The 26,683-nt window shown below is 44.7% G+C and overlaps 1 protein-coding gene across 3 annotated transcripts in view; it reads left to right on the top strand.

Annotated features, from left to right (window-relative positions):
* The window catches only part of LOC139235052 (zinc finger MIZ domain-containing protein 1-like), a 293,638-nt gene that overhangs the window by 215,988 nt on the left and 50,967 nt on the right, over window positions 1–26,683 (top strand). For all 3 annotated transcript variants that reach the window (XM_070866173.1, XM_070866174.1, XM_070866175.1), the window contains 8 exons: window positions 723–894; window positions 1,543–1,684; window positions 10,296–10,506; window positions 11,957–12,062; window positions 12,747–12,907; window positions 14,020–14,087; window positions 14,921–14,989; window positions 16,501–16,748. In XM_070866173.1, the coding sequence (XP_070722274.1) occupies window positions 723–894; window positions 1,543–1,684; window positions 10,296–10,506; window positions 11,957–12,062; window positions 12,747–12,907; window positions 14,020–14,087; window positions 14,921–14,989; window positions 16,501–16,748 (1,177 nt within the window). The remainder of the gene's footprint in view (window positions 1–722; window positions 895–1,542; window positions 1,685–10,295; window positions 10,507–11,956; window positions 12,063–12,746; window positions 12,908–14,019; window positions 14,088–14,920; window positions 14,990–16,500; window positions 16,749–26,683) is intronic.

Consider the following 26,683-nt stretch of genomic DNA (forward strand, 5'->3'; position numbering starts at 1 on the left):
CATTGATGAAAGTTTATTTTACAAGTAAATGTTGATGAAGCAAAATCATGCATTGCATGAGCACAGCCCCATGTGCACACAATCTTTTAATGATAAGCTGTCACTAAACTTTTTATCCTCCTGCCTTCACCATCGCCTTTCCACTATTGATCCTAACATTGGATCTCTATAGAGGGGGAACATAGTGAGAACCAGTTATCCTTCTTATCACAATCTCTTCAAATTGCTGCTCACCTACTTTGAAAAGACCCTTCCCCAGTTTCCTTTCCTCCTATAAGTGTCACCTCTTGTTGGGAAATGAGGGTATATCAGGGATCCTGTGCTTCCAGCAGGAAGCCTCGCTTTGATGGGCGCATTGGTTGGTGACGGCGCTACATCACTGTCACCGATTCTCAATCACAGGCTCTCCTCGAGGGGCTTCCCCGCTGGGAGCACAGAATCGCTGACTAGATGCTATATTGAGTGTCAGCGGGCTATTTGACTCTGGAGGGAAAAGCATGGTTGCACCTGATCCTGGCTCCACATGTACACTTTCAGTAGGAGACACTGGAGAGCAAACAAGAATGGGACCTTAAAGAAATTACCTGTTTGAAAATAATGACTTGTCAGTTTCTTCCTAAATTCACTGGGGTTCTGAAGAAGAGCAGAGGGTTTATGACTGCTGAATGTTGACCTGGGTTGCATATTTAAACCGGAAATAATCCACAAACTTTATTTTCCAGCCTGCAAGATCAATGCCTGGTTACCCCAATTCTCCCATATCAGGAAACCCAACACCTCCAATGACTCCAGGAAGCAATATTCCTCCATACATGTCACCAAACCAGGATGTCAAATCTCCCTTTCTTCCTGACATAAAGCCCAACCTAAATAGTCTTCCTCCACCCCCTTCATGTAAGTATGAGCTTCTGTCTCGCAATCACACACAAGAATATAAGAGTAGAGCTTGGAGAAAGCCTGGGAGATGGAAGCTAGGAGAGAAACTACATTAAGATTAAATCAGAATTAAGATGGGTAAGAGAGCTGAGGAAAGGCAGGATTGGAAGGAAGGGAAGTAATGGCAGAGGCAGCTGCACAAAAGATAGCGATATTAGATATGAAGAAATCCATAAGACTTTTGCACTTGCAATGGAGATGAGACAGGAGAAAGGGGTTTGAGGAGACAGTTGATCATGGGTGAGAAGAGCTTTGGGTTGTCCTTGCCTCCAGGGTAAACTTGGAGTCGTAGGAGGAATTGGCCGAGAAATGTAAGGTACAGTAATGGTTGATGTGGTCAAGTCAGTCTACCGATGAATAGCTGGACCTGCCATGAAACTGGTGCACTGCAGCCTGTAGCTCTCGGACCCAAGGGAGCAAAGATGGGGACTGTACCAGGAAGACCATCTGGACTGGGAGATTGTGAGTGATTTGTTGGAAACAAGGACATTGAAGGCACTGTTATATTTAATGGTGATATTTAGTACCTTGTATTGTAACACGAGAACTAAATGGTATTGGAAAGATAAGAACAGAGTCTGACGAGATGGCTTTTGTTGATTGCAGCAAACCCTGCAGATGAGTTGCGGTTGACATTCCCCGTGCGGGATGGTGTTGTATTGGAACCATTCCGGTTAGAGCACAATCTTGCTGTCAGTAACCACGTCTTTCACCTGCGCCATTCTGTGCATCAGACTCTAATGTGGAGGTGAGTGGACAATAGTGGGTATCAAATAGATAGGTGGTGGGAAATCCAAATAATAATGTGAGGTTTCACATTACATAAGAACATAACATAAGAATTAGTAGCAATAGTCAGCCATTCGGTCCCTCGAGCCTGCTCTGCTATTCAATGAGATCATGGCTGATCTTCTACCTCAACTCCACTTTCCTGCACTATCCCCATATCCCTTGATACCCATAATATTCAAAAATCTATCGATCTCTGTCTTGAATATACTCAACGACTGAGCATCCACAACCCTCGGGTAGAGAATTCCAAAGAATCACTACCGTCTGAGTGAAGAAATTTCTCTCTATCTCAGTCCTAAATGGCCGACCCCTTATTCAGAGACTGTAACTTCTGGTTCTAGACTGCCCAGCCAGAGGATACACTCTTCCTGCATCTACCCTGTCAAGCCCTGTAAGAATTTTGTATGTTTCAATGAGATCGTTACAGGCCTAGTCTACTCAATCTCTCCTCATCGGACAATCCCTCCCATCCCAGGATTCAGTCTGGTGAACCTTTGTTGCACTCCCTCTATAGCAAGTATATCCTTCCTTAGGTAAGGAGACCAAAACTGTACACAATACTCCAGGCCTCACCAGGGCCCGATATAATTGCAATAAGATGTCTTTACTCTTATACTAAAATCCTCATAATACCATTGGCTTTCTTAATTGCTTGCTGTACCTGCATGTTAACTTTCAGTGATTGGTGTACAAGGGCACCCAGGTCCCTCTGAACACCAACACTTCCCAATCTCTCACCATTAAAAAATACTCTTTTTTTTATTGTTCCTACTAAAGTGGATAACTTCACATTTCTCTACATAGAGGGCCCAAGTTTCCACATGATTTGCGCCTGATTTTTAGGAGCAACTGGTGGAGAACGGACTATCTTAGAAATCGCAATTCTCCACATTTTTTATTCTGCAGTTCTAGTCAGGTAGAACAGTTCCACTTTGGAACAGAATTTTTTCTTCAAAAGGGGGCGTGTCCGGCCACTGACGCCTGATTTGAAAGTTTCCACAGTGAAAACGTACTCCAAACTAACTTAGAATGGAGCAAGTGAAGATTTTTGTAGAACTGAAAAAACCTGTTCTACACACTAAAAAATCAGGCGCAGGTTACAAATGAGGTGTCCAGAACGAGGTGGGGGGGGAAGGGAAGTCATTAAATTCTACAATAAATCCTTATTTATACTTATACAAATATTATACAAATAAATCCAACCTGAATAAAAATTTCTAAGCAAAGAAAAGATTAAATAAACCATCTTCCTACCTGTGTGAAAGTGCTTCAGCCAGGGAGAATGCTGCAGCAAGCCTCACAAGTTGAGGCAGCCGTTCCCGAACGCGGTGGGGGGTGGGGGGGAAGGAAGGGAGGAAGCCGTTCCAGACGGCGGGAGGGAGGGAACCAACCGAACCGGGCGGGGGGAGGAGGAAGCCGTTCCAGATGGCGGGAGGGGGGGAACCGACCGCCGACCTAACCGGGGGGGGGTGGGGGGGGAACCGACCGAACGTGGGGGGGGGGGGGGGGGAGAGAGAGAGGGAGGAAGCCGTTCCAGATGGCGGGAAGGGGGGAACCGACCGCCGACCTAACCGGGGGGGGAGGGGGGAAGCCGTTCCAGACGGCGGGCGGGAGGGAGGGAGGGAACCGACTGACCGACCGACCAAACACGGGGGGGGGGGGGGAGGAAGTCATTCCAGACGGCAGGAAGGAGGGAGGGAAGGAGACAGAAGGCTGCAGGAAGCCTCAGAAATTGAGGAGCCATTTCCCGACGGCAAAAGGGGGAGGTCATCGGGAAACGGCTGCCTCAATTTTGAGGCTTCCTGCAGCCTTCTCAGTGCTGATGTGCTGATGGCAATGTGCTTTTATTAAAAAAAATTTCAAAAATTAAACAGCTACAAAGAACTACAAAAATGGCCGAGTGCCAATGTTTCCTTCACACTGCGCGTGCGCGAATGCTCCAACGCGCACGCGCAGCGTTGCCGGCAGGAAAAAAACTAATTTAAATAACACCCACCCCCTCCCATTTACAAAATCGGCGCGAGTGTAGGCTCCGCCCCCCCTGGGCGCCGCGCCAAACAGACAAGGAGCTGCAGGGCTCTCCAGAATCGCGCGTTTTTTTTCCGGCGCCGTTTTAGGCGCGAAAAACGGGCGCCCAGCTCGGAGGTGCGCCCATTTTTTATCGTGTGGAAACTTGGGCCCTATATCCCATTTGCCATGTTCTTGCCCAGTCAGCCTGTCTATAATCCCCTTGAAGCCTTTTCGCATCCTCCTCACAACTTGCATTCCCACCTAGCTTTGTATCATCAGCAAACGGATACATTACATTTGGTCCCCTCATTCAAATCATTGATATAGATTGTGAATAACTGAGGCCCAAGCAGTGAAAAGGGTCAGTTGATGTCTTTTCATATTTGGAGAACCTAACCATTAGTTTATATTAATCATTCGTAGTTAACTTATTTATAATTGTCGGAAAAATGTAGTTGAAGATTGCCCTTGGGGCACTAAAGTTTGCCTTAGCAATCTCTGAGGTCAAGACAAGGGAGATAAATAGCGCTGCCATTTATATTGCAACTACCCGTACGAGACCAACAGCTTCAGTATGGGTTCTTGCCAGTGGACCGTTGACATTGCCTGGCTCTGACGGAATTCTGCCCAGTAGAAAGCTCTGCGTATGCACACAGTTCCTCTGGCAATTACAAATTTTTACAAATGTTTAGAGAGTGTAGAGGGTTGTATCTCCACCATCTACAGGTAAGTTTAAAATGTGTCTATGGCCACACGCCTGCCTGAACACATTTTAAATCTAGTTTGGTCCCACATTGTAATTACACCCTTTTGTGGCGATAACCTAACTCCAGGGAATCTCGCACTGCTTCTCTCTGAAGTCCAGGAAAGTGATGTTAAACTTGGAATATAGCCGAACCCTTTGGATTTCCACTCCTGATCACTATCCAGTGACTCCTACTGGAAAGTGCATTTGTGTAGATGCGCGGTGAGAACAGCACTGAGTTTAGCTTCCTTCCACAGTTAAACAGCCACTTCTGCAACCACTGCTTATGGAATAGTACAGCAATACTGAGCACCTCCATGGGAGATGGGGAGAAAATGTGGGAGGGGGAAGAATGACCATGTGCTGTTTTTCTATCTCAGTGGGTATCTGTCACATTGAACAATGTTATTTCTCTTCATTGCTGACTTTGTCAGAGGTAACTTCTGGTTCAGAGGGAATCCTGGGTCTCTTTGTGACTGGAATTATTTTTTTCTAATTTTGGCACCAGCAGCCATCTGATACCTCGTCCAAGTAATCATTGTTAATGTGCAAGCCGAGACAGTGAGTCAGAAGGCTGTATAACCATGGGAGGTATCCCAGTCAACCCAAACCTGCTCTCACTCCATGTACTCAGATGTGCATCTTCCATCGTGAGCAACTGAATAGAGATCAGCATTAGGATCATTACCTGGCTAATTTTCCCACAAACCTCAGCAAAGGGCACAGAGGCTCATTGTAGAAAATTCAGCACAGACCAGGGACCTTTCTGGTCTCTGTGGCCCAGCATCTAACTGGATGGTGCATTTACCCACAATGTGGGGGTGGGGCGGTATTGCTCAGTGCGTTTGTGAATTTCCACATTGCAGTATGTATACAAGAGAGACCCACTGGCTCTGTATGTGCTTATGCATCTTCAGTGACTGATATACCCATAGATGCATAATGCAGAAAATGTTATGTACTGTCTCTGAATAGATCCTAGCATGATCCTACCCTGGAGGCAGTTATACTTCATGGTGTAACAGATTCACAGTGCAGAATTCCCTGAAATACACATCTAATCAGAGGTCACATGCAATCAGATTTGCACAGTCTCTCTGATGGCTGATGTATTTCCGTGAAGTGAAATCTATTGTATAGATCCACTATTCATCGCAATCATTAGGAGAGTTTCCCACAATTGGCCAGTTTTAACATATTGTAGGGGGAATAAAGTTACTGCCTCCCTATCACATCATCTAACTTTATCTTGAAAAAATCAAACGCTTTTAACTCCCAATTACCTGTGTGCAGGACCAATCCAATTTTTGATGACTCTTTGTGCATTTCTCCTGAAAAAAATTAGCATGACGAAATTTGCATGGGCAACACCATTAGTTAGGTGCAGCCAGCGCGGTGGAGCCGGTAGTATGGAGCTGGTATAGAACATAAGAACACAAGAAATAGGAGCAGGAGTCGGCCATTTGGCCCCTGCTATTCAATAAGATCATGGCTGATCTGACCGTGGCCTCAACTCCACTTCCCTGCCCGCTCCCCATAACCCTTCACTCCCTTATTGTTCAAAAATCTGTCTATCTCCACCTTAAATATATTCAGTTACTCAGCCTCCAAAGCTCTCTGGGGCAGAGAATTCCTAAGATTCACGACCCTCTGAGAGAAGAAATTCCATTTCATTTCTGTTTTGATTGGGCGACTCCTTATTCTTAAACTATGCCCCCTAGTTCTAGATAGCCCCATGAGGCGAAACATCCTCTCTGCATCTACCCTGTCAAGCCCCCTCAGAAGCTTATAAGTTTCAATAAGATCACACCTCATTCTTCTGAACTCCAATGAGTATAGGCCCAACCTGCTCAAATTTGCTTCAGAAGTCTACCACTTCAACTCAGGAATCAACCTTGTGAACCTTCTCTGAACTTCCTCCAATGCAAGTATATCCTTCCTTAAATATGGACACCAAAACTGTACGCAGTACTCCATGTTGTAGCCTCACCAATATAGCAGGACTTTTCTGCTTTTATACTCCATCCCCCTTGTAATAAAGGCCAATATTCCATTTGCCTTCCTAATTACTTGCTGTACCTGCATGCTAACTGTTTGAGTTTCATGTACAAGGACTCCCAGATCCGTCTGCAGTATTTTGTAATCTCTCCCCATTTAAATAATAATTAGCTTTTTTAGATTTCCTACCAAAGTGGATAACCTCACATTGTCCCACATTATAATCCCATCTGACAAATGTTTGCCCACTCACTTAGCCTGTCTATATCCCTTTGCAGATTCTTTGCATCCTCCTTACAACTTTCTTACCCACCTATCTTTGTATCTTCAGGAAATTTGGCTACTTTACACTCGGTCCCTTCATCCAAGTCATTAATATAGATTTAAATAGTTGAGGACCCATGTGGCACCCCACTAGTTACCGTTTGCCAACTGGAAAATGACCCATTTATCCCGACTCTCTTTTCTGTTAGTTAGCCAATCCACCTTTTGTCCCATTAGTTTGCCGAATACTTTTTCTCTAGTGATAGTTTTAAGCCCCCCCCCCCGTCTCCCAATAGCCCCTTGATTATCAATTATTGGGAGGCTTTTAGTGTCTTCTACCGTGAAGACCAATACAAAATATTTGTTCAAGGTCTCTGCCATTTCCCTGGTTCCCATTATTAATTCCCCAGTCTCATCATCTAAGGGACCAATTCTTAATCACCTACTCTCTTCCTTTTTATATACCTGTACAAGCTCTTGCTGTCTGTTTTTGTATTTCTTGCTAATTTACTCTTAATAACTATCCTCTCTCTTTTTAGTCCTTTTGTTTCTAAAAATGTCCCAATCCTCTGGCCTGCCACTATTCTTTGCAACATTGTATGCCTTTGCCTTTGTTTTCAATTTGATACCATCCTTTACTTCCTTAGTTAGCCACACATGGTTCATCCTTCTCTTAGAGTCTTTCGTTCTCACTGGGATATATCTTTGCTGAGACTTATGAAATATCTCCTTAAACGTTTGCCACTGATTATCTTCCGTTTTACCATTTAATCTATTTTCCCAGTCCACTTTAGCGAACTCTACCTTCATACCTTTGTAATTGCCTTTAGTTCAGGACACTAGTTTGAGACCTAGCTTTCTCACCCTCAAACTGAATTTGAAATTCTACCATGCTCTGATCATTCTTCCCAAGAGGATCCTTTACTATAAGATCATTAATTAATCCAGTCTCATTACACATTACCAGATCCAGTATAGCCTGCTCCCTAGTTGGCTCCACAACATATTGTTCTATGAAACCATCACAAATGCACTCTATGAACTCTATCTCAAGGCTACCTTTGCCAATTTGATTTGTCCAATCAATATGAAGATTTACATCTCCCATGATTACTGCCGTACCTTTCTTACAAGCCTCCATTATTTCTTGATTTATACCCTGTGCTACATTGTTAGGGGGCCTACAGACTATTCCCACCAGTGACCTCTTTCCCTTATTATTTCTTATCGTGGCGCGGTGGGGCCGGCGCGGTGGGGCCAGTACGGTAGAGCAGGTACGGTAGAGCTGGTGCGGTGGAACCGGTTGATTCTCATTACTGCACTGAGTTTCTTCAGTTTTGGCTGTGTCCTCTATTTCGTGCTGCATTGCAGTCATGGTGATGTGCTCATTATAAGCAAGAGCTAAGTTTTGACTTGGCTGAATAATCAAAGATGACCGAGATACATCTGGAGGTGTAGGAATTACTGCCATTATATATATATATATATTTCTGGCATATTTTTGCAAAAAGGCACAAGGTTGCTAAAAGCTGCCAGCCAGAAGCACTTGCTGTAAAAGTGCGCGTCAGTTTGACACTAACAAGAAAGGAATTGAATTTATTGAAATCCATGGGCCTGAATTACAAATCCCAGATTAATTTACCTGCAGGCACCTGGGCTTTATTGTACTTCCAGAAATAGATACGAAAGCATGGGCCTCACATTAAACATCCATAAGACAATTTCCTCCACCAATCTGACCCCGTCTCCCAGCACTGCCCCCCGCTCCCCCCCCCGGTCATCAAAATCCACTGCACGGCCTTGGACAACATGGACCACTTTCCATACCTCGAGAGCCTACTATCAGCAAGGGCAGATATCGACGACAAGGTCCAACACCGCCTCCAGTGCACCAGCTCAGCCTTCAGTCGCCTGAGGAAGAATGTGTTCGAAGATCAGGCCCTCAAATTTGGCACCAAGCTTATGGTCTACAGGGCTGTAGTGATACCCGCCCTCCTGTGTGGCTCAGAGATGTTGACCATGTACAGTAGACACCTCAAATCACTGGAGAAATACCACCAACGATGTCTCCGCAAGATCCTGCAAATCCCCTGGGAGGATAGACACATCAACGTCAGTGTTCTCGATCAGGCCAACATCCCCAGCATCGAAGCACTGACCATACTCGACCAGCTCCGTTGGGCGGGCCACATTGTCCGCATGCCCTACACAAGACTCCCAAAGCAAGTGCTCTACTCAGAACTCCTACATGGCAAGCGAGCCCCAGGTGGGCAGAGGAAACGTTTCAAGGACATCCTCAAAGCCTCCCTGATAAAGTGCAACATCCCCCACCGACACCCTGGCCCAAGACCGCCCTAAGTGGAGGAAGAGCATCCGGAAGGGCGCCGAGCACCTCCAGTCTCGTTGCCGAGAGCATGCAGAAAACAATCGCAGGCAGCGGAAGGATGGTGAGGCAAACCAGATTCCCCTTCAACCACTGTCTGTCCCACCTGTGACAGGGACAGTAATTTCCGTATTGGACTGTACAGTCACCTGAGAACTCACTTTTAGAGTGGAAGCAAGTCTTCCTCGATTTCGAGAGACTGCCTATGATGATGATGACTTCCAGAAACAGAACTATCCTCAAATGCCAATTGTTTCGCCAATTTTCTCTCCTCATCCCTTGATACGGTTGACTCATACCCGGGTATGGTTTCACTGGTCCCAGTGCACCCCTGGTACCTCAGCCAAGAGGCCATTCTTCATATGGGACCCTAGAAAATTAGTATTTATTTAAGACTAAAACCCTCGCTGCTTTTTTTTCATCCGTCAATCCCACTAACACTGCAAGTCCGTTATCTGAACTGTTGTCCAACATGTAGCCAAGACTCTGCCTGACAGTTAGGAAAGGACATTTGCCAGAGTTGCTCTGCATCCTGCGGGAGCTGATTCAGAGGGGCTTTGACAAAGGCCTGGGAGCAGATCTGCCCTCTCCTGTTGAGATTAAATGCACCCCAGTCTGATGGGATAAGAAATAGCGCCTTGCTGAATAGGAGAAATCTATGTGAAATGAGTTTGACCAGTCTCAACTCAGTCCCTACTGGACAATGGCCCACAGCACAAAACTACACCTAATTCAGTATTAAATTGATCATCTCGCTCAAAAGACAACAATATGGCTGGTATGGGAAATGGAAAAGATCGCACTGGTGCAGTAGGGAGCACTGTTCAGAGGCACATTGTTGAGGAAAGAGTATCTTCACTGTACCTGACCTGGTAATGCTTTATGTGACCGAGTGTATGAAGCTTTAGTCTGTATAGTACTCATGCTGCATTTGACTTGGGAGTGCTTGATGCTGACACTCTCTACCTGAAATGGAAAGTGTTCCATTCTTACTAACACCTTGATGAGTGGACAAAAATATATTTTTTTAAAAACGATTCACTATTTTTTGAAACAAGGGGAAGTGGCATACAATACGTGTTTTTACTAATCATTCTGATTTCAGTATAAAAAAGCCCAGGAAAATGGATCTGTTTTAATGCACACTGCTCCAAATCTTTCCTTCAGGCCAGATTTGGAGCTTCAGTTCAAATGTTATCATCACGAAGACAGACAGATGAACACAAACTGGCCGGCATCTGTACAGGTTAGCGTGAATGCGACACCGATGACAATAGAGCGAGGAGACAATAAAACATCCCACAAACCTCTCTACTTGAAACATGTATGCCAGCCTGGGAGGAACACCATTCAGATCACTGTGACTGCCTGCTGCTGTGTAAGTATAACTGCTCTCTCATGCTGCTAGTTTAGCTTTATTTTCACCTGTCACCGTCATCCTTGCTGATGCCACTGACTCTCAGCCCCCTCCCCTCGCAACACATTAAATTCACCATCCTTGTCCTTGTTTATAAATCCCCCTGTAGACCCAGCAGACCTGCAACCTCCTCCAGCCCAGATCTCAGCCTGTACCCTTCGGCCCATTTCCCTCTGCTTCATCAGCAATAGCAGATCCTTCTGCTGTCTTGGCCCTACTGCCTGGACTCTACCTCGGTACTTCCCTTTAAAGGCCCCCTCCAAGCCCATATATTTGACACAAAAGCAAAATACTGCGGTCACTGGTAATCTAAAATAAAAACAGAAAATGCTGGAAATACTCGGCAGGTCAGGCAGCATCTGTAGAGAGAAAGACAGAGTTAACGTTTCAGGTTGAACTTTGTCTCTATGTATTTGACCGTGCTTTTGATCATCTTTCCTAACTGTTCCACTACTGCTCTGCATTGCTGTGAAACACCGTGGAACACTTTCTGTACTGAAGGTATATTGTAACTCCTGTTTGTGCACTCCTCGGTCCATCCCCACACCGTCCGTCATTCCTCATTCACCAGGGGAGATTGGTGACCTTTTCCCAAATCTTTTTCATTGCTTCTCTGAAGCTAAACACTCAAGTTGAAATTGTGCCAAAGGTTCGGCGGGTTGATACAGACAAAGGAATTTCCTATGAATGTGTTCGTTTCTAGTATCACACAGTGCAATTTGCACACAGTGCAATCCGTAGGAGTATGTTGACTTATCCAATATCCTCCTTTTCCCTTAAGCCAGGATCTGCTTTGTCTGTTCAGTATTACATCCCAGTAGCCTCATTGAAGTAGTAAATTGAGCATGTCGTAGCATTCCATAGATTGTAATTAGGTTACTTTCATTAGCTGTGACCTGAAATAGCTCAGAGATTGCAGGGTTTAGTTGTTGCTGCTAGATTAAATCTCACTGGAAAAATATGAAAACCCACTATTTGTCCATTAGGGACCCACATATATTTCAGTACCTGCATCTTTCTCGATATTTGAAGAGATAGACATTTAGATGTGCAAGTCCAAAAAGGATGGGTCTTCTGACCACTGCTGTCCATGGACAAAACACACAATGCACTCGTACTAAATTCCTCTGCATGCTTTTTATTGGCGTTGTTGTTCCATCGAAGGGTTGAAATAGCACAGCCAGGAATTTAGAATGTGCATGCTCAGCATTTGTGGATATTGGTCAGGAAATCTTCCCCATTATCACAGCGTGGGGTTTAGCCAGTCACATCATCAAGGTAACTAGGTTCCTCTGTGAAGGCAAATCGCCTTCCAAATAGACTCTTGATTGCAGCTCCATATGGAGACACTTTGAGTCTGGAGTAATTCTGCGGCTGTTGATTGAATCACATTCTGTTGCTTTTCTTGCAGTCGCATCTGTTTGTGCTCCAGTTAGTGCACAGGCCTTCAGTTCGATCAGTATTACAAGGCCTGCTGAAGAAGAGACTTCTGCCCGCAGAGCACTGCATAACAAAAAGTGAGTACTCACCAAATGCATGGTCAATTCTGGAAAAAAACATGCTGTGAAGAATTTTCCAAGAACAGAAGAATGTTCAGCAGTAGGAAATGGCCATTAGGTCCAACAATCCAATTGTCACAGAACAACCCCATTCACCAACCATACCCTTCAATCTTTCTCCCTCCACAAACACATCTAATTGTCTCAAGCCCATTTATACATCTGCTTTAATGTCCTTCTGTCGTGACTTATCCATAATCTATTACTCCATAGGTTTAAAAGTCTCACCTGATAGCCCCTCTTACTCCTAAATTCCTCATTTTTAGTTTTCCAAAATACAGAGTTCTCATAACAGGTTTTACTGGGCTTTGAAGGGAGTAAAATGAGCCAGGATTCTCTCGTGATCTTTATCTAATACCTCCTATTGCAGGTATTGAGTGTGGATATTGGTGGAGGATAGGAGCAGATGATACCTACCCTGTGTGGTAAAATACTCCGCTAACTTCCTGTCTAGACTCACACATGAAGTATAGTTACTGGAGTGCTGCAAGGCTGCAGGTACCTAGCAAAAATCAGTGCCATCAGACAAGGGGGTGAAAAATTAAGCAGGATTCATTGTGCCGATAAAGCTGCTGTACATTCTGCAGGATATAGTTTGTTCTTGTGCAATTTTGTAAATGTTTTTATTTCTCTATGTAACAGTCAAGCGGAATTTCAACAGCAGTGCAGTGTCATCCGGTACCCCTGGGCTGAATGGAGAGGATGGTGTTGAACAAACAGCAATTAAAGTGTCCCTGAAATGTCCAATCACATTCAGGCGAATCCAGCTTCCAGCACGAGGACACGACTGTAAACACATACAGGTCAGTAGTACTGACAAGTTGACACGGTCCCCGATCATGATACGAGTGATCTGCTCCACAAATGCTTCCTTCGGCAGCTACTACAGCAATTTCTCTCCCCTTCCTCCTGAAGTGGGCACCCAGATGCGACCAGAAATGCTGCCATAAATTTATAATGAGTCTGATTGTGGCAGATTTGCCAGGTTCAGGGCAGAGGAGGCAGGCAGCTGCATAGGCTACAATGGCACCAATCCGGCAGAATTCTCACCGGATCAGAAAATCCAGGCTATTATGTAGGCTCACACAGGACAGTCTGCTGGTCAGACTCGGGTGCAGTTGCACATTTGCCGTGGATTCATACACTAAGGGTGACGATCACATTATCCCACCCAAGTTAGTGTCTTTGGAGGAGGAGAGAGGAAATTGAAAGGAATGAACTGTTTGAGACGGTGCTGATGCTTTGGCAAGGAGAGAGGTACAAAGGGAGAGAGGGGAAAATCCAAAACACAAGAATAAAGCATACTGTGAGGCAGAGAAAGGAAATAGAAAGAAAAAGGCGAGAGACATGTAGTGGAACTTGCGTATCCTACAGTCCTCTATTTTCCTTGATTGACCCGAGGTATGCACGCATGTAAGAAAAACTATTGTAACATTTAGTGTTTCCATATTTCTCTTGTTTTCTCACTCGTGGTTGTGTATTCAGGAAACCAGGTCAATGATCTGTGAACACTGGCTCCTGATCAGTAGTATTTAAGTATGCATAGCAGAAGACAATGAACTTGAGCCAACATAAATGATCGGAACCTACAATTAGAGAATTCAGACGACGATGACTGTTGTTTCAATTTTCTGGTTACAGACAATCTTGTTTCAATTTAAAAAATCAATTGGGTAAATTATAAAGGGTTCAAAAGTTATCCTGCTCATAGTTTTAGTGAAAAAAGTTCCTGTCAGTACAAAATGAGATTCCTATGTTTACTCCAGTATTGTACAGAGTGCATGCATCCAAAACATACCCTAGTGCTCATTTAAAATGATCGACAAAAGGAATTTCGCCCTCCTAAAGTATTTCACAATTGGATAATTGCAATACAGGATTAATGAACCTAATAATGCTTTCTTGTGCTTACTAGTGTTTCGATCTTGAGTCCTATCTACAGTTGAACTGTGAGAGAGGAACGTGGAGATGTCCAGTGTGCAAGTAAGTGCAAAGTGTAACTTAATTCAGTTCCTAATTAGTAAAGGTTTTAAAAAAGCATTACAGTTGATTATCAGCTGTCTCCTTATATGTTCAGGTATAATTCCACAGCCACTGGGGTCTTGTGGTACCTCACCAAGTTTCCTATCTTCATTTGTTAGCCTGGAGAATGAGTGTTGGCGGGATATTGAATTTTGAGAGCTGTCGCAGCTGATCCAAATCTTGCTCTCACTTGATTTCCACGTTCGTGTACTTTCAAGCAGGGATCACTGGACAACAATCAACCGTGGCTGATTTTCCCCTTCTTAGGCCAGTGGCTCAAATTTAGCCCCATGGTTCAATTGGTAGTGGCACAATGTAGTAGAATGCAGAACTATTCCCCACACCGTGAGCCCAACTGAAGCATAGGAAAAGATAAAAGGATTAAAATTGAGCTTTCACAAATAGGCTGATTTCCCAGCCCCAGCACATGTCAGGCCACGGCCAAGCAGCACCCACATTTGGTGTAAGTGTGGCTACGTTGCAGCCCAGGTGCAGATCCTGGTAGGGTCTTACACTGACAAACAGCAGAGGCCTGCAGATGCAGTTCTGGCCACCAGCCTTGGGACCTTATGGCTGCTACTGCGAGAGAGCATCTGGCAGAAGGCCCCAAGGCCTTCAGTTCCGGAGGTTCAGTTGAGAAATTTGCTGGTCCTTACCTGGTCTTTCTCCAGCTGCATGCTGGGAATGAGAATTTGAAAAATCGACCCTTTCGTGCAGTATTAGTGTGGAGTTGTAGACCTGCACTGTGCTTTATTAATTTTAGCCTTTAATACATTTCTCTCCTGTTTTTACAGTAAAACAGCACTGCTGGAAGGGCTGGAAGTAGACCAGTACATGTGGGGCATTTTGGCAGCCATTCAGAAGTAAGTGAATATGCTGCTTCTGTGTTTGTGATGACAGCAATGTTTCATTCTGTAGCTGCGTGAATACCAATAAGAACATAAATAGGAGCAGGAGTCGGTCAGACAGCCCCATAGCACCTGTTCCGCCATTCAATGCGATCAGGCTGATATTCACATCAACTCCACTTTACTGCCCTATTCCCATATCCCTTGATTCCCTTAGTGGTCAAAAATCTATCGATCTCATTCTTGAAAATACTCAACGACTAAGCATCCAGAGCCCTTTGAGGTAGAGAATTCCAAAGATTCACAACCCTCTGAGTGAAGAAATATCTCCTCATCTCAGTCCTAATGCTCAATGACTGGCCAACTCACAGACTACTATATACAGTCTAATGTCTTGCGTGGCTCAGGGCTTTGTAGAACCTTGAAGTTAAGAGAACCTCCTGTAACCTGGGGCACCGATCCCTCACCATCACTTCTCCACCCTGCCCCTTTCCCCCCCTTCGCCTTGCTATGGACAAACGGCAGCTGGCTCCCTGTAAGCTGGTGGCTGGGTGCCATTGACTGGACTTGAGCTAGCATTTGGTTGCTGGTGGCTGGCTGGAGCATCAGTCTGTGACCTGGCGGCTATGGACTAGATGCAGCGGCATTCCTTGAACAGCAAATCAAAATACTTTCTTTAGGGATGCACTCCTTTTACATTTCTTTTTCAAAGCTAGCTGCGTATTACAAACCTTACTGAAAGAACCTGTACGCTGAACATTGTGTTTGTTGTCTGGAGCAATAATGAGGTTAATGAAAAGTTGCAGAGAGGAGAGCAAGAATGTGAGTGAGCAGTCTGGTGTTCTTGCCATCCGTGTGTTAATGGTTGTGCCTATGCAGTAGGAGGTAATTTCTGTGAGCCACTACCCCAATAATCTCTTGAACTGAGAAAAGGTAAAATATAAATTATTTTTCAATCTTGCTTTGTTCCTGTATCTCTAAACCAAAACCAACAGTTCTGTGCTTGGAGGACATTTAAAAATTCGGACGACATATTCGGGCAGAATTCAAATGTACCTTCAAGTTCAGGGCTTGTTGAACCAATGGGGGAATGTGCTAAAAGAGGGACAGCTGCGGGTTACGGTGCAACAGTTGGGCTTCTGACAGTACTGGGAATACATTGGCCACACTTTCCACTCCTGACTCTTGCATAAAACCTGTGTGACTGTAGCAATCCATGTAAATGACCAGTTTCCATCAAATGAGCCTGGACAATGGGCACTGACGGGCTATTTCAGTGCACGTTATCTCAATCCTTGTGCACTTTTCAACAGAAGTTGCTGGATGCTGCTTGGGAGCTGGAACCCTGGCTGATTTCAAATTATACACCCGCCCTGGCTCAGGCCACTGAGATGAATTATGGTGCTCAATAGGCTTTTCACATTTTCATATGCAATATAAACATAAATGGATACAGAATGGTAAGGGCATAGTGACCTGAAAGCACTTGGACGAGAAAAGGTTACATTTCTGTTTAATTTCCCTAGCACGGAGTTTGAAGAGGTTACAATCGACCCTACATGCAGCTGGAGGCCAGTAGCTGTGAAGTCAGACATTCACATTAAGGACGACCCAGATGGTCCCACGGCCAAGAGGTGTAAGACGATGAGCCCCAGCCAGATGATCATGCCGAATGTAATGGAGATGATTGCCGCACTGGGCCCAGGAACATCTCCCTACCCATCTCTGTCACTGCCACCAGGGGGCAGCAATAACAGCGAATATGCTCACCAGAGTAAGTACATGGACAGGGCTAAGCTGCTGTAGCTGCTCTGTACAGTAACATATTGGTAGATATAAAGTCAGTTTGCTCAGAAAGATCCTTACAGGTTTCCAATCTTTAATTTAGTTACACCTAGAAAAATCCACATAAATAAAAGGGATAAACGGTGAAGACATTTCTTTGGCATTTCAAATCTAAGCTATTTCCTCAACAAGATGTTTATCCACACATTTCCTTTCACCGATTTTCCCATTTCTCCCCTTTTACTTGAATTTTAATGTCCGATGAATGCTTTTATCTAACTGGCATGGACACAATGGGCCGAACGGCTTCTATGTCGTAATTTTTCTGTGATTCTATGAAATGAAAACATCAACAAATGTTACGAAACTTGGCAAGTAGTAGACTATGATATAGGCTTCAGGATGACAGACAGGATGGTGAAATGGCCAGGAGCACGGCAGACGGAGTTCAATGCGGAGAAGTGTGAAGTGATGCACTTTGGGAGGACTAATATGGAAAGACAGGATACTATAAATGGCACGATTTTGAAAAGTATAGATGAGCCGCGAGACCTTGGTGTCCATATACTCAAATCCTTAAAGGTGGCTGGGCAAATTGATAAGATGGTTAAAAAGCATATGGGTTACTTGGGTTTATAAATAGAGGAATAGAACATAAAAGAAAAGAGATCATGCTGGAACGTTATAAATCACTGGTTAGGCCTCAGCTGGAGTATTGTGGATCCAGGCGCCACACTTCAGGAAGGCCTTAGAAAGGGTACAGAGGAGGTTTACCAGGATGTTACCAGGGATGAGGGACTTCAGTTATGAGGAGAGCTTGGTAAAGTTAGGACTGTTCTCTTTGGTCCTAATAGAGGTTTTCCAGATGATGAGAGGTTTTGATAAATAGATAAAACAATATTCCCTCTGGTGAGTGGGTCAATAACCAGAGATCACAGATTCAAACTAATTGGCAAAGGATCTAGAGGGGAGATGATGAGAATGTTTTTCACTCCGAGAGTTGTGGGGATCTGGAATGCTCGACCTGAAAAGGTGATGGAAGCTGGTTCCATCGATAAGTTTAAAAGGGAGTTGGACAGGTACTGGAGGATGAGGAACCTACAAGGTTACAGACACAAAGCAGCGATGTGAGACTGAGCACGACTGCTCTTTCAGTGGTGTCCTCCTTCTGTGCTGTGTGATTGATCAATAATAATCCTGATTTTTCACATCACTAGTTTAGCTCCCTGCAGTGGATTTCATCATTATCATTTCTGCCAATACTCACAAAAATATTCCCTAATGTTTAAGTTCCCTGCACTGGTAGACTTTATCCATGATAGTTGTACATATCAGGGGTGTACACCTCTCACTTTTTGAGAACTGGGTTACAAGCAGTGACTAGGTGGTGTCTGAATAATTCACTGTGTTAGGCAGAATCCTGATGAACCAGGTCCTAGACCCAGTAGTTTGTGGTTCCTGCATCATTGATTTCTCTCTCCTGCACTGCACACAGCTTTAAAAAATAAAAAGCATTATTTGTATTCCGGGCCATTCAATTACTTTCACCCTACATTAATCAACGTTACTGTATAAAATACAAAGTTTTAAAAGAGTTTGCAATTCGGAGAAAGAAAGTACATGAATGAAAATACACAATCGGGAAATATTTTCTGCTGAATTTTATATTTGGTTGCATATGATGGAATTCCATGAAAGAATTAGGTTTGTCACAAAGTTCTCAATTTATTTTTATTTTGATTAAATTCCATCCTTCCGCTTGGGATGAGATAAGCTGCATATCGTCCAGCAATTTGGATTTGATGTGATGGTGAGTCATATTGCAACTGTATGTTTTGTACAGAACAATGGTCTTTTCCCTGATGCAATACCACAGAATTCTTAAATTGGATTTTTAATAGAAAAATTAAGTAGATAAGGTGCAGCCCTAATGTCATAGTGCAGCACACTGCCATGGTTGTAAAGTTAAAGAGACAGTAAATTGAGACATAAACCCCAACTTTAACCTAAAGCACTCAGTGGGCACAGGGCGGGGTCGTAGGCCCATTTTATACCCACCTAATGTTACCCTACATTGACTTCAATGTAACCTAAAATCAGGCGGAGTGTATAATGGTCGTCCAGCACTTAGCCACACCCCCATTCCCACTGGACGAGTGAGGTTAAAGTCGGGGCTATCGTTATTAGATGATGCCAATCTTGGATTTTAAAAGCTGTAACGAGTAGGGGGAAGGGAAGGCTGGGGGAAAGGTGGAGTTCCACAGGTCTGAGGCCCTGTGGAAAAGAATGAGGTGAAGTACAAGACCGGGCAATGAATCTTGATTTCAGTATTGTGAGAATGTAGGGAGAAGGAAGAGCTTTTCAGATGGGGCAAAGAGAAAGCTAGTAAATCTCTGAACCTTCACATTATCAGCAGCATTTTGTATGTGCCTCCAGTGACGAGCAGGGTTAGAGTCATAAAATCGAGTGCAGAGTTGAAAATGTGGGCCAATGTCAGAGACATGAGGAACCACTTGCAGCTCTCAAATCAGAAGCAGGTACTGTGCAATGCTGTTGATTACAGGGCCTTGGCTGCTGATAATTACAACTGATACAGACAGAAGGAGTGATTGCATTTGAAAAAAAAAGATAAATCCCAAGATTAGTGTGCAAAAGGCAGTGATGGACACAGTAAGGGTGGCAGGCACTAACTCATCATGTCCAGGACACGGTGGCCCTGATATTTTCTGGGGTGGGATTTCCAAGCGGGGGGAGAGGTGTTCCTCTCTGGAAGTCCGGGTTTTCCCGAATGTTAACACCATTGCATGCGTGTTGCTTTTTAGTAGTTCCCTGCTTGGAAGCCAGCTGATGGACAGGCTTGGCTCCCTGTCGGGCAGGGAATGCTGCAAAGGAGACCACAGTTCAAGAGCAGATCAGTTTCTTGCTGCTCGGGTTAGACGGTTGGGTTCCAGTCTGAAATTTTAACATCCACCCAGTGTTGTTTCTGGTACAAACCTCGATTTGTGCCTTTTTCTCTTTCTACCCCACTTTTTTGCCTTCAGTATTAGAAAATAGAAATTTACAGCGCAGAAGGAGTCCATTTCGGGCCATCCGCGCCGGCCGACAAAGAGCCGCACGGCCCTTGGTCAGCAGCCCTAAAGGTTACCTATAAACCTATGAACAATGACGGAAAGGCAAAGAGCACCCAGCCCAACCAGTCCGCCTCACACAACTGCGACATCCCTTATACTGAAACATTCTACACTCCACTCCAACCGGAGCCATGTGCTCTCCTGGGAGAGGCAAAAACCAGATTTTAAAACCCAGGCCAATCTAAGGAGAAAAAATGTAAATTCCTCTCCGACCCATCCAGGCGATCGAAACTAGTCTAGGAGATTGCCCTGGCCTTATTCTATTCCCTGCAGTACTTACCATTATATCTGCGTCGTCCAACAAAAGGTCATCCAGTCTAATCCCAATTATCAGCTCTAGGTTCGTAACCCTGCAGGTTATGGCACTTTAAGTGCACATCCAACCATCTCTTAAAAGTGGTGAGGGTTTCTGCATCCACCACTCTTCCAGGCAGCAAGTTCCAGATCCCCACAACCCTCTGCGTAAAGAAGCCCCCTCCCTCAAATCCCCTCTGAACCTTTCACCAACCACCTTAAAACTTTGCCCCCTCATAATAGATCCCTCTACCAATGGAAATAGACCCTTACTATCCACTATGTCCAGGTCCCTCAATATTTTGTACACCTCAATGAGGTCTCCTCTCCTCTCAACCTTCTCTATTCCAATGAGAACAAACCTAACCTATTCAATCTGTCCTCATAACTAAGATTCTCCATTCCAGGTAGCATCCTAGTAAATCTGCTCTGCACCCTCTCTAGTGCAATCACGTCCTTCCTATAATATGACGACCAGAACTGCACGCAGTACTCCAGGTGTGGCCTAACCAAAGTATTATACAATTTAAGCATAACCTCCCTGCTCTTATATTCTATGCCTCGGCCAATAAAGGCCTTCTTAACCACCTTATCCACCTGGCCTGCTACTTTTAGGGATCTGTGGACAAGCACTCCGAGGTCCCTTTGTTCATCTACACTATTAAGTGGCCTACCACTTAATGTGTATGCCCTTTGCTTATTAGCCCTCCCAAAGTGCATTACCTCACACTTCTCTGAATTAAATTCCAATTGCCACTGCTCCGACCACCGACCAGTAGATCGATATCCTCCTGCAGCCCATGACTTTCTTCTTCATTATCAACCACATAGCCAATATTAGTGTCGTCTGCAAACTTCTTAATCATATTCCCTATATTCAAATCTAAATTGTTGATATATACCACAAAAAGCAAGGGACCCAATACTGAGCCCTGTGGAAACCCACTGGAAACATCCTTCCAGTCACAAAAACATCCATCAATCATTGCACTTTACTTTCTACCTCCAAGCCAATTTTGGATCCAACTTGCCACTTTGCCCTGTGTCCCATGGGCTTTAACCTTCATGACCAGTCTACCATGTGGGACCTTATCAAAAGCCTTGCTAAAGTCCATATATACCACATCTTACGCACTACCCTCATCGACCCTCTTGGTTACCTCCTCAAAAAATTCAATCCGGTTAGTCAAACACGATCTTCCCTTAATAAATCTGTGCTAACTCCCTAATTAATCCTTGCCTTTCCAAATGCAGATTTATCCTGTCTTTCAGGATTTTTTCCAGTAATTTCCCCACCACTGAGGTTAGGTTGACAGGCCTGTAATTACTCGGCCTATCTGAAAAGAGAGATACCAGCAAAGATGAAACATTCCAATTAAAATTTGTAATAACAATTAACTGTCATAAAGAACAAATTTATTTATGAATGACCCTTGTGAATGAACTGATTTACAACTCCTCCGCAGTGTGTCCCCTGTGGCTGCAGCACGGCTGGTGGAAGGCTGCTGTGTGTCAGGGCCAGAGACTACAGGTGGCCTTGCAGGACGCCCTCGACCAGCTCTTGGCCTGGAAGGTCCAGCTGTAGACTGCACCACCTCAGGCTAGGCAGCAGCAGTCTGGGCAATGCGGGAGGCTCTCAGGCACCCTTGTCATTGGACCTGTTATGTCCCCTTGAGCCTGCTCCGCCATTTAATAAGATCATGGCTGATCTGATCTTGGCCTCAACTCCACTTCCCTGCCCGCTGCCCATAACCCTTGTGTGTTTGAGTAGCTGCACATGTTTGGTGGGGGAGTGGTGGTTTGCTCAGTGTGCATAGACAGAGGTTCAGAGGCCGATATGTAGGAGGTATGGAAGCAAGTACTCACCTTGACCACCCGACTGAGGTCATTGAACTTCTTGTGGCACTGTGTCAAGGTTCTGTCCACAACAGTGCTGGCCGACACCTGTTTGGCCACTTCTTGCCAAGACCTGTGGCAATGGCCTCCTTCCAGATGCAGGGAACAGTGATTCCCTCCATCTCTCCACCAATGTCTTCAATTCCACATTGTTGAACTGCGTGGCCCTCTCCCTGGCAGCAGGATTTGCACCAACCATCCCCCAAAGGTCTCTCCGTTGCTCAGAGCTGTGACTCAAGTGCAGCAATGCTGAAAATGAGCAGTTGAAGCTGGATATTATGTCTCCTTTAAGAGCTGGAATAAACCAGTGTGAAGGATTGAAGGATGCGTGCTGAATACAACTCACCTGAAATTGGGTAGCACTCTGTAAGTGGCGCCCCTGCAGCGCCCCACTAAGGTCACTAGTGCCTCATTTATCGCCCCCCCTTCCTTCCAGGGGCTCTAAAGTCCAATTTAGCTGATGTTCAGAATCATTTGCGCCTGGTGCTAACTTTTCAAACTTTTAAAAGGTAGCACCCCGAATTTGGCCCCAACAACACTCTCCAAATTTTATAACAACAATCCAGTAAATAAGATATATAAACAAACACACAATGAACTGGATATCCAAGGCTAAGGAACCACAGTTTAGACACCCCAATTTACAATAAGCTTTAGGCTAACTCAAGTAGTTTTACACTGAGAGACTGTACTGTATTTTCAAGTGCACCAGAATGGTAGAAAATTGGATTTGTAGCAATTTTTTGTAGTTTGATTTATTACTTTATCACTTTTGCACAAAAATAAGAATTGTAAGCTTCACAGTTTTTATTTATTGGAAGAATATTTTCTGGGGAGTTATCAAATTCAACCTTGCATTAAACTTTAGAAGTTAGAATTACTTCGGTAGAAAGTTTGTAGTAAAAGGGCCTTTAGGGAAAAGTGACCATAATATGATAGAATTTTATATTGAGTTTGAAAGTGATTTTGTTAAATCCGAAACTAAGGTCTTGAGTCTAGATAAAGCAAACTACATGGATATGAGGGGCGAGTTGGTTAAGGTAGATTGGGAAACTACATTAAAAGGTATAACGGTAGACAAGCAATGGATAACATTTAAATAATGAATAAAAATAAAAAAGGGAAGGTGGCTCAACCGTGGCTATCTAGGGAAATCGGGGATAGTATTAAAGCCAAGGAAGTGGCATACAAATTGGCCAGAAATAGCAGCGAACCCGGGGACTGGGAGAAATTTAGAACTCAGCAGAGGAGGACAAAGGGTTTGATTAGGGCAGGGAAAATGGAGTACGAGAAGAAGCTTGCAGGGAACATTAAGGCGGATTGCAAAAGTTTCTATCGATATGTAAAGAGAAAAAGGTTAGTAAAGACAAACGTAGGTCCCCTGCAGTCAGAATCAGGGGAAGTCATAACGGGGAACAAAGAAATGGCAGACCAATTGAACAAGTACTTTGGTTCAGTATTCACTAAGGAGGACACAAACAACCTTCCGGATATAAAAGTGGTCAGAGGGTCTAGTAAGGAGGAGGAACTGAGGGAAATCTTTATTAGTCGGGAAATTGTGTTGGGGAAATTGATGGGATTGAAGGCCGATAAATCCCCAGGGCCTGATGGACTGCATCCCAGAGTACTTAAGGAGGTGGCCTTGGAAATAGCGGATGCATTGACAGTCATTTTCCAACATTCCATTGACTCTGGATCAGTTCCTATCGAGTGGAGGGTAGCCAATGTAACCCCACTTTTTAAAAAAGGAGGGAGAGAGAAAGCAGGGAATTATAGACTGGTCAGCCTGACCTCAGTAGTGGGTAAAATGATGGAATCAATTATTAAGGATGTCATAGCAGCGCATTTGGAAAATGGTGACATGATAGGTCCAAGTCAGCATGGATTTGTGAAAGGGAAATCATGCTTGACAAATCTTCTGGAATTTTTTGAGGATGTTTCCAATAAAGTGGACAAAGGAGTACCAGTTGATGTGGTATATTTGGACTTTCAGAAGGCTTTCGACAAGGTCCCACACAGGAGATTAATGTGCAAAGTTAAAGCACATGGGATTGGGGGTAGTGTGCTGACATGGATTGAGAACTGGTTGTCAGACAGGAAGCAAAGAGTAGGAGTAAATGGGTACTTTTCAGAATGGCAGGCAATGACTAGTGGGGTACCGCAAGGTTCTGTGCTGGGGCCCCAGCTGTTTACATTGTACATTAATAATTTAGACGAGGGGATTAAATGTAGTATCTCCAAATTTGCGGATGACACTAAGTTGGGTGGCAGTGTGAGCTGCGAGGAGGATGCTATGAGGCTGCAGAATGACTTGGGATAGGTTAGGTGAGTGGGCAAATGCATGGCAGATGAAGTATAATGTGGATAAATGTGAGGTTATCCACTTTGGTGGTAAAAACAGAGAGACAGACTATTATCTGAATGGTGACAGATTAGGAAAAGGGAAGGTGCAACGAGACCTGGGTGTCATGGTACATCAGTCATTGAAGGTTGGCATGCAGGTACAGCAGGCGGTTAAGAAAGCAAATGGCATGTTGGCCTTCATAGCGAGGGGATTTGAGTACAGGGGCAGGGAGGTGTTGCTACAGTTGTACAGGGCCTTGGTGAGGCCACACCTGGAGTATTGTGTACAGTTTTGGTCTCCTAACTTGAGGAAGGACATTCTTGCTATTGAGGGAGTGCAGCGAAGATTCACCAGACTGATTCCCGGGATGGTGGGACTGACCTATCAAGAAGGACTGGATCAACTGGGCTTGTATTCACTGGAGTTCAGAAGAGTGAGAGGGGACGTCATAGAAACGTTTAAAATTCTGACGGGTTTGGACAGGTTAGATGCAGGAAGAATGTTCCCAATGTTGGGGAAGTCCAGAACCAGAGGTCACAGTCTAAGGATAAGGGGTAAGCTATTTAGGACCGAGATAAGGAGAAACTTCTTCACCCAGAGAGTGGTGAAGCTGTGGAATTCTCTACCACAGAAAATAGTTGAGGCCAATTCACTAAATATATTCAAAAGAGAGTTAGATGAAGTCCTTACTACTCGGGGGATCAAGGGGTATGGCGTGAAAGCAGGAATGGGGTACTGAAGTTGCATGTTCAGCCATGAACTCATTGAATGGCGGTGCAGGCTAGAAGGGCTGAATGGCCTGCTCCTGCACCTATTTTCTATGTTTCTATGTTAATACATAATTTGCAACAAATATACATTCCTTTAAGGCACAAAAACCCCACAGGAAAAGTAGTCCAACCATGGCTAACGAGAAGTTAAAATTAGTATTGGATCAAAGGAAGAGGCTTATAGGCCCCAAGTTTCCACACGCTACAAAACGGGCGCCCCTCTGAGCTGGGCGCCCGTTTTTCACGCCAAAAACGGCGCCTGAAAAAAAATGCGCGATTCTGGAGCGCCCTGCAGCTCCATGTCTGCTTGGCGCGGCGCCCAGGGGGGCGGAGCCTACCACTCGCGCCGATTTTGTACGTGGGAGGGGGCGGGTACCATTTAAATTCGTTTTTTTCGTGCCGGCAACGCTGCGTGTTGGAGCGTTCGCGCACGCGCAGTGTGAAGGAAACATTGGCACTCGGCCATTTTTGTAGTTCTTTGTAGCCGTTTTATTTTTGAACATTTTTTAATAAAAGCACATTGCCCTTCCATGATCAGCACTGAGGCTTCTTGCAGCAGTGAGAAGGCTGCAGGAAGCCTCAGAAGTTGAGGCAGCCGTTTCCCGACGGCCTCTTCCCCCCCCCCCCCCTGCTGTTGGGAATGGCTGCTCAACTTCTGAGGCTTCCTGCAGCCTTCTCACTGCCTCCTTCCACCCCCGGCCCGCCGTCGGGAACGGCTGCCTCCTCCCTCCCTCCCGTTCGCGGGAACGACGCCACACCGCTGAGCTGACTGTAAGGCTTCCACCTCAAGTGGAAGGCTGCTTGCTGCCTGCTTACTGCCCGACTGCCCCTCCCTCCCTCCCGTTTGCGGGAACGACGCCACACCGCTGAGCTGACTGAAGCACTTTCACACCGGTAGGAAGATGGTTTATTTAATCTTTTCTTTGCTTATAAATGTTTATTCAGGTTGGATTTATTTGTATAATATTTGTAGAAGTATAAATAAGGATTTATTGTAGAATTTAATGACTTCCCTTCCCCCCCTCCCCCCCACCTCGTTCTGGACGCCTAATTTGTAACCTGCGCCTGATTTTTTAATGTGTAGACAAGGTTTTTTCAGTTCTACAAAAATCTTCACTTGCTCCATTCTAAGTTAGTTTGGAGTACGTTTTCACTGTGGAAACTTTGAAATCAGGCGTCAGTGGCCGGACACGCCCCCTTTTGAAGAAAAAATTCTGTTCCAAAGTGAAACTGTTCTACCTGACTAGAACTGCAGAAAAAAAAATGTGGAGAATTGCAATTTCTAAGAGAGTCCGTTTTCCACCAGTTGCTCCTAAAAGATCAGGCGCAAATCATGTGGAAACTTGGGCCCATAATGTTGCTAAAAAGAGCAGTAAGCCTGAGGATTGGGAGGATTTCAGAACTGAGCAAAAGAGGACCAAGACATTTATAAAGAAAGGGAAAACTGAATATGAGAGTAGACGAGTGAGAGACGATGGGCCCAATTTTC

The sequence above is a fragment of the Pristiophorus japonicus genome, chromosome 22 (assembly GCF_044704955.1).
Source record: "Pristiophorus japonicus isolate sPriJap1 chromosome 22, sPriJap1.hap1, whole genome shotgun sequence".
NCBI lineage: Eukaryota > Metazoa > Chordata > Chondrichthyes > Pristiophoridae > Pristiophorus > Pristiophorus japonicus.